Here is a 9,195-nt window from a genome sequence, read left to right as displayed (position 1 = left end):
TTTTTTTAGGGCTTTTGGACACTCTGTACATTACAAAAATATTTTTAAAATGTGCACCCGATAGGCGTCTGTGGATTCATCAAATAATAGTTTGCAAAAGTCAAACGGGCTAGCCGCAAACGTCCGTGCCGTATGGCGTGAATAACCCTGTATAGAAGACTTTTGTCAATTAAACATTAAATTAATGAAAATATTGCTGCTTCCATAAAACATATTAATATCTGGTTATTTATTGTATCTGTTCATTTTTAAGTAGCTTTATGGAAGCTACTTATGAACAGAGCAGGACATTATAAATRGGGTTAAATGAAWAATCATTCGATTTATTTGCTTTTAACAATAACAAGTTATRTTTATTGTTGGCTATTCTACATTAAAACTTCAGTTGGAAATGTGATACATTTTATATTGTTTAAATCACCAAAATTATAATACTGATCTGTCTTGTGCTGTCTGAAACCCCCTATTTCCTACATTTTGCTTAATGTCGTCGAGTCATCTTCTCTGTGGTCTGCTCTGCGTCGTCTATGCAAAAGGAAACGGCGGTTTGTAGAATTCTATGGACTTTTTAATGATTTGTGGCAGTATGAATATAGTGTCGACTTTCGATTTATTCTGCCTAAAGCCTTGATGTTCTTCGTTGATGCTGACTCTACTTTATAGATGCTGAGTTATTATTTTGGCGAGCTTCATGGTGGTGTTGAGTATGCTTATGCCTGGACAGTCTTTATTTTCTGCCTTCTTGTAGATAGGGATTGTAATACTAGACTTCCAATTCTGGGGTCCTTCTCCTGTGGACAGATTCATACTGTAAAGGTGATAGTCATTTTATCTAGTTCTAGTATTTTCTGTTCTTCAATTTATTGGTTGTTGGTTGGTCTCTGTTTTGCTTATGATGTTGATGGGCGTCGCCCATGTTCTTGGGTGTTGTATAGACGTTTGAGGTGTTTTTTCCATTCTTCAGGGGTAAAATTGACTGCGATTGGGTCGTTAACTAGTTTCTTCTGCTATATAATGAGGTACCATGTTCTCCCCTGTCCCGTCTCCGTACAGGTCATGTTGCATGTAGGTGGAGAACATTTCCCAATAGTCTTTCTTGATTTATGATATTTTAGAAATGGCTCTGTCTTTGACGGCGCCGTGTTGCTGACGTTGTTCATCTGTTTTCTTGTTGAGTTACTTGGTGTAGGCTGCTCTTGTCTCTGAAGCGAGGGTTTTTATTTCCGGAATAAACCACGGTTTGTTGGTTTTAGCGTTCACTTTTACCTTAATTTTGTCAATCACTTCTTCTGCCGCTTTTATGATATTGGTTTTTACTTTGTATCCATTAAAAAATAAACATTTTAAAAAGTTGGGAAAATAAATATACTTTGACGTGAATTTAGCCGCCAATATATTGATCTCTCTCTATCTATGTAGGAATTTCTTTTGCTTCAACAAGAACAATTTATATTATATTCAGTTCTTCGATTTTCATCAAAAAAACACTAAAAAATCAAAGCAATTTAACTGGCAATGGACGTATTTTTGATCATACAAGCGTCGGATTTTTATAAACTTGACCATTAGAGCTTTCAGTGGATGGATCGAACAGAATAACGCATCAAATTCAAATTCTAGCAAAAACAAATTAATCGTCTGTTGCTTCAAATCCGAAAAAAGCAGCTTATGTGCAGGGTATTAAAGGTTTGATAACTTTCAGTGATAAATTGAGTAACGAAAATACAGTCTCCCACCGTCTGGAAATCCCAGCATTTTTTCCGAAGGTTCGATAATTAATTTAATAGAATTTTGCGACCCGAAACAGACTCCCGAAATGGAATTCGCGGTCGTATCGGAAAGTTAAATGCAAATTAGTTCCAGCTGGTTAGGCTTTACAGCCGGGATAATTAAAAATGACTTAATGCTTGTAAAATAATGACCGAAAAACTTGTGCTATTACAGCATGGACAACAGCAGAGGATTTTGATTTAAGTTAAAGAAATATTTGAAAAATGCCTGTACTCTTCCATTCGCCAAGATTAATCATTTTGCTTTTTTGATTCCTCCTTGCCTTTCTAGTAAATTCTAGTTTGTTTAGTTTTTTTATTAAGTATTGAAAACAATTTCGAAAAATAACTCAACACAACAACTTTATTTTCATAGAGTGGGCGTTTCAAACATTATTTCCTAATTTCTCAAAAATAATGTTATTACATTTTCCAGTCCAAACAGTTAATTGACTAAACTATTGCCCTAAATGTTAACATCATAAAAACTCTTCCAGCCGCTTAGATTTTGCTCTAAACTTAAAATTAGAGAACTTTGAAGTTGCAAATTTACAAAATTTTCAAATTGCATACAGACACTCTATAGGTATAAGAAAACGGAATGTCTATATACACCGATAATAAAATTACGGCAATTATTTTAACCAATCTTGTTAGCATGCTGAGTGCAGAAGTGGAAAATGTATGGTGAAAAGCCAAACTTAACCGCGTAGGAACTTCCACCTTCCCTAATTTAAGTATGCTCGTTAAATCCATATAAAGGAGGAACTCAAGCTATTTAGGGTTCATTAGGTGCATTTCGATTAATTTAAATCTATTCAGCATTTCAAGAGAAAACGTTGGTTCAGTTCCTGGGTTTTACGTTTTTTTCTTGCTTCGTTGCAACCAGTGGGGTGATTTCCAGTTTGATGCTATTCATAGTCAACAATTCTACCTATAAATAACGGATTTATGTGTGAGCGTGCAAATTTACAATTTCCCTTTCTTTTCAGATATCTGCTGTGCAAGAAGATGAAAAGGAATCGATGCAACACTTGCACTGGCCAACAGGCGACTTCAATGTCGCTGGTTTCAACGAAAAGACAACAGTCAATCAATAGACGACCCACGATGTCCATTAACAGAAAAGTCGTTAATAACGCTCAAGAAACGTCCATTACTTTGCTGGGTAATGGTCATGGAGATCCGCACATTTGCAACAAAATTATTTGAGAACGACTGCAAAAAAGTCGCGATACTCTTTATCAAACTGATGTGTTTTAAGACTCTACGTTTTGTGAGTAGATGTTTAGCTGTACAGAAAGATTCTTTAAGAAGTCAGTGTAGGTTTGTTGGTTTTTTACTTGGCTGTGTGGCTCCAGACAGGAACAAACGAAAGACTCAGTATGCTTCAGGTTTTTTTAAGAACTGTTAATTCTTTCCAAAAATGTTGTTGCATAAAACGAACATGCGGAGTGGCCGTGCAAAAATGTGTATGCGTATTTTTATATAAAAAACTGTGTTTTTGTTGTTGCCTTGGACATTCTAGGCACTTTTTATACAGTGTGTCCCACCGGAAATTGCCGCCATCAATATCTGGCAAATTATAATTAGAAGAAGTTTGAAAATTGAACAGTAGGTCGAAGTCAATGGGAACAAGCGGTCTAAAATATTTTCAAGGTGGCCACACTTCTGGTTATACCGAAAGTAGGTATCAACTTGCTCATTTTAAATGGAACACCCTATATATTATTACATTTACATATTATATATTCTATCCCATACCTAAGTCTAACCGATTTTGATATACAGGGTAATTCAAAATTGGCGTCATTCCTCTGGATCACCACATTCTCCATAAATAATATGTAATAAGTAATATTCATGCCCGGACGCTTAAAATATGCAAACGAAGGTTATTTAAATTTCTTTATTATTTATGGAGAATGTGGTGATCCAGAGGAATGACGCCAATTTTGAATCACCCTATATATCAAAAACGGTTAGACTTAGGTATGGGATGGAATATATAATATGTAAATGTAATAATATATAGGGTGTTCCATTTAAAATAAGCCAGTTGATACTTACATCCGGTAGGATCGGAAGTGTGGCATCTTGAAAATATTTTAGACCGCTTGCCCCCAATGATTTCTGCACACTGTTCAATTTCTAAGTTTCTGCTAATTATAGTTTGACAGATATCGATCGCGGCGGTTCCCGGTGGGACACCCTGTATATTAGAACCCTAAAATTTACTTTTTTTAGTTAATTTTTATTGAGGGTTTTTTTGAAAGAACTACACAGTAGCCCAATTGTGAAATGTGGATTCCTGTCGTAGATTAAACTGTTTACTGTAAACTGTTGCTGGCTTCATAATTCAGAGTAGTTTTATAACCAACATTCCTAATCGAATTTATCAACTGGAAGTATATTTGGTATAGAACAAATTAAGCATAAATGTACATTGATAATTCGATAATAATTTGTTAAACATTTAAAAGTTTCCTAATAAATTCTAGTAAACTGTTGTCTGAATTCATAAATCAATGCGCCAGAATTTCCAGAAAGATTCTGAAAAAAAAGTTTTTTTTGTCAATTTGTTTTTACTTCCTTCACAATCCACTGAATATAAAAAAGATCATTGCGATTGAAACAACCGAATTTCTTCCGTATGTATTCAGACACCTAGTGAAAAAACAGTATTATGTCCTCAAAGCTTATTGTTAGATGGAAAGCATTATTTCAATAAGTCTCTTGTTGTAACAGAATGCGTTAAAGATCTGAAATTAAAGCAAAGTCTAAGATAAAACATTGTGTTTAATTGGACATTGCCTGGTCCACATTGTATTCTTGCAAAATCGACATCGTCCTGCGAGAATGACCATTAAAGTTCTGAGGCCTGAATAAATCCTTAAAGTTTACTGCCATCGTTATGAAAGTCTACAATCTTTGCAAACGAAGCGAAAATACAATTATCCACTGTTTTATTGCCGAGCATTTCTTTAATTGAGTTAGCAAATTATTAAGGTATTTAACTGACAAAAGTTTCCTAGCAAACAAATTGGGATTCTGTGAACCTATTAAGGATTTTACATAATTTCCCGGCCAGGTAGAGAAAGGCAATTAAATATTCTGCTTGAGTTATTTTCCTGCAACTGGGGATATTATTTACATGACAAGGAGGCTTTCGGCCAACTTCCTAACTCGATTAGAGATTTGGATTATTTCAGAGTGAGAGAAACGATCGGAAGGTAATTATTACTAAAATTATAAAATAATTGAGTGATTTGAACTCAATAAAACTTATTAAAAAGGTATTTAAAAAAAAATAAACAGCCTGAAAACAGAACGCCTCATGTTCTCAAAAAAGTGTAATGAGCAATTAATTTTCCAGCATGCTGAGTGTTCAAGGACTCCCGGAAACTTGTAAGTAGTTTTCTGGCGATGACAGGGCAGCTTGGAACTCTCAGGATAGTTAATTTTAAACGAATCGTGTATTATTCACGACCATTTGCCGTCTAGAATTGGATTCGATGGAAATAATTTTAGGGATTAAACTAAAGCCTTTAGCAGTCACTCATTATTAAAATCTGTAACTATCCGAATTTGTAAAATTACAAGACTAAAATTTTGAAAAGGATTTGTAAATACGAAATGGGATGTGAAAGTTGCGTGTAGATATGTGAGTGGTCAGTCGGTTTTATTTTGAGTGTTTTCGTTTTGTAGGTAAAGTAAAGTCAACCTGGTTTAATCATTAAGTGGTAATATACGGGGTGGTTTTTTAGTGCGAGAGAGTCCATTATTTCCGATGGTGTTGAACTTTCCAAAAATAGTTTCATATAAAAGTTGTTAATGCACGAAGTGCGCACATTTTAAAAATATCATATGATACAGAGTGTCTCAGAAAAGCGAGGTAAGGTCAAAGTCATCAAATTTTGATACTTATTTAATTTTTGATTTAAAATGGCGATAATTTGCCAAAGTCGCAAGTAAGAAAAAACAATTTACGGTGCATGGGTAGTTTTATTTAAAAAAATACACTTTGATCTTGCTTCGCTTTTGTGAGACACTCTGTATCATATAAGATATTTTTAAGATGTGAGCACTTCGTGCATTAACAACTTTTATATGAACCTATTTTTGGAAAGTTCAACACCATCGGAAATAATGGACTCTCTCGCATGTATGTATACACTCAAATTCAACAAAAAATCTTAAAAAAATGGTTTAGGTTTCTTCGTTCTTAGGCCAGCAGTCAAAAGGTGTCGACTTCCAATAATATGGAAGCGAGATTTTTAGGGCTTATAATTATACTATATTATATTAAGAAGCTATTAAGATATTATTATATATAAGTTCTAAAAACATTATGGAAAAAAATAAAATATGGACAAAAGCTATTATTTTATACAGAACGAATAGCGTATGTAGCTCTTAATTATTTGTGAACAAGCTATATTTGACTTTCGGGCTTGCAAAAAAAAACCTTATTTGAGTGAAAATAGGTACAAAAATATTACTTCGCTCCTCTTTGCAAAAATAATTTTGCTTTGCATAAATTGCATTTTGCAAAATTATCATCTAATGCAGAAAAAAAATTCCAAAAAAAAATTATTTTCCTTCGCTTAGCACAATACATAATAAACAATTTCAATTCGAAAAATGAACAAAACAGAAACACTAAGCGTATTCCCAGAAAATTAAAAAAGTTCGCAGTTTATTTTTACGTTCGTCACAGTTTGTGATTGCTATTTATTAATCGCTGTGAAAAAATCAGAGGTAGTGATTTCTTGCTCAACTCTAGTTGTTGATTTCGCGAATGAGGAGAATGGCGTCAATTTCGAACTTGCTGATAGCAAGATCCGATGTTGAAGATTTAGCGGCTTTATTTGAAGAAGTTACCGATATACCGATATTAAAACTCACATTCATCTACTAAAATGGGATTTAATTCATTATTTGAAAAAGATAATTGAATTCTGAATTTCTGAATAAAAAAAATTATAAATAATATTAAAAATTTTATATTCACAACTGCAAAAAATGATCTATGATTCTGAAGCGTCAAACGATACATTTTTGGGTTTGAAAAAACATACTAAAAAAATCGCCAGCATACAATAGAAAAATCGAATTAACAAATATTGATAAAAGTTAAGACAGGAGACGATAAAATGCAGATGAGTAAAACTACTGTCTTTTTACCCTGTTTGCAAATAAAGAAAGTATGGGCCACCATAATTGCAGAAAGAAAATGGCTACTTTTATACACAGGATTTTTAAAAATTCCACACTTATTTTTAAATGATTTTGTTTAAATATCCCTCAAGTTTTCCTATACGGCATTAATATTCACAAGTTCAAATTGTCCATTAAAAAATATAAATAAAATACAGAATTGAAATATCATACAGATACTAAGATACAGACTTATAAACAGTCGATTTTAGAGAAGATACTAGATCTATCCACTTACTTCACTTACTTATCTCAGAAGAACTTTCCTCAGAAGTACATTAAGAGAGTCAACGATTAAAAGAATAAATGATCAGATAATTTTGAAGCAAATTGGTCACTGAGGAATTCATCTCATAAAAGAACACAAATAGTGTCTCTGAAGGATAAAATACAAGGGCGGATCCAGAGGGTGGGTCATGGGAGTCATGATCCCCCTATGTGCAGGGTTTGTGTCGACTAATAATAGCTTTTCTAACTTCATAGACAATTTAGGAAAATAAATACTTTGAATGATGGCAAACATCGGCGTGAATGACACGCATATTATGCTGTTATAATTATATGGTGCATCAAATCCTTCAGTATGAATAAATAAGTAACTTTCTTACTACGGGCCCGGTTGGGATCATCACAAAGCGAGTGATTTTGTCTAAAAAATATTATTGTGCAAAAAAGAAAGCGGTTGATAAACTTGAAAGTCATAAGAGTTTGAAGGTAGTATGTGAGTATCAATGTTTTCTTTGTGGATTGAACGCCACAATTTTTTTGGAAAAACAGCTTTTTGTCTGTCGAAATTTTCTGCATAACTGTTAAAAACGGGTCAATTTTGAAATTTGTTGAAAAACGAAAGATTTTGTATAAAAACCGCATCTCGGAAAATTGCAATCGGTTGAACAACTTAGTTGTACAAACGAAAAACTTTATGATGATTTCAAAGTCGAAAAGACGATTTTCCAAACAAAATACTTACCTCGATTAACTCATTTTCAAAATAATACATCAGATTGTTTGACATTCTCGACAGATTCACTGTCTATGAGAAAATGTATTTGCAACAGTTTACAACACGCTTAAGACTCTCAAACTTGCACATACTCCCACTCTTTACCCTGTAACTCAGTCAGTTATAAACATTTGTCACAAATTCAAAAAGTCCATAAAAGTCCATAGTCTTGGCGGAAAAACTTGTTTAAGGACCAAAGTTCATTTTGGTCACCGTTTCAGCACCAGAGCAATTTTAAAAGATCTGAAGCGCTGGTGTTTCCCACAAACATGCTCTTTTCTAGAAGTTTGGCGGCGCACCAAGATTTTCTTTTCGAAAACTGTATTTTTAGGAGAAAATTTTGGAAATTTTCGAACTTAACAGTAGAATTTAGATTAAAATGCCACTTTCATTAACATGGTTTTCGGAGAAAATTAAATTTAAAGTTAGAGAGACTAAACTACCACCCACATTGTTGTTGCACTTATTTGCCCATAACTCCGCGACTGTTAGCTACAAAAGCTTTTCCAGCCTCCAATTGGATAGCGGCAACAGCAAGGGAATAAAACGAGTTCGAACTCAGAGAGTGTGCATCATTTTGCAAAAAAAAATCTTTGACAAATTCATTTTAGTTGAAAAAGTTGACATTTATGAAGACTTTAATGCCAAATAGACGATTTTTCAAGCAAAATCTTCTCAGTTAAAAAATGTCCAGTGGCTGAGTACCCGAATTTTAGAAAGATTTTATTTTTTTGCCTACAGAGGATTCTTTTTTTAAGTCATGGTTTTGCTCTGTGCCTTTCTTTGTGTGTACATGATAAATGAAGCAATATTTAATTGCAGCAAAATGTCTCAAAAGGGGATCATCTCTACATTGAATAAATTTGTTTATTAGAATGGACTGTTGGCTCTAAAGTGCTATTCTTTCATCACTCATGCTCTTAGCGTGGTGACAATATTCAAATGATAGTTGAAATTTTACATATTTAATACTGTTGATAACAATTGGTTATGATTGAAGTCAAAATCTGTATTTAACAATATTTCTTGCATTTATTTTTCCATCGTTGTCTCAGAATGACGCGGCACCTTTTGTTTCGCTTAGCCAAAAAAAACGCTATTATTAGTAAATAAAAGCACTTGCTAAAAATTGCCTGTTTCATTCGAAAACATTTCTAAGGCATACAAAACTAAGTGCGCTCTAATTTCCAAAAAGCCGATATA

At 33.4% G+C, this 9,195-nt stretch overlaps 1 protein-coding gene across 2 annotated transcripts in view; it reads left to right on the top strand.

Annotated features, from left to right (window-relative positions):
• Positions 1–3,486, top strand: part of LOC109536953 (neuropeptide CCHamide-1 receptor) — a gene marked incomplete in the record, with an annotated part of 72,704 nt that extends 69,218 nt beyond the window's left edge. For both annotated transcript variants that reach the window (XM_048663935.1, XM_048663934.1), the window contains 1 exon segment: positions 2,762–3,486. In XM_048663935.1, coding sequence (XP_048519892.1) covers positions 2,762–2,981 — 220 coding nt within the window.
• Positions 3,487–9,195: the final 5,709 nt, after the last annotated feature.

This window comes from Dendroctonus ponderosae, unplaced genomic scaffold, assembly GCF_020466585.1.
Source record: "Dendroctonus ponderosae isolate FM_Combo_2020 unplaced genomic scaffold, Dpon_F_20191213v2 Dpon_F_20191213_2, whole genome shotgun sequence".
NCBI classification, from domain to species: domain Eukaryota; kingdom Metazoa; phylum Arthropoda; class Insecta; order Coleoptera; family Curculionidae; genus Dendroctonus; species Dendroctonus ponderosae.
This window is presented reverse-complemented; position numbering and strand designations above follow the sequence as displayed.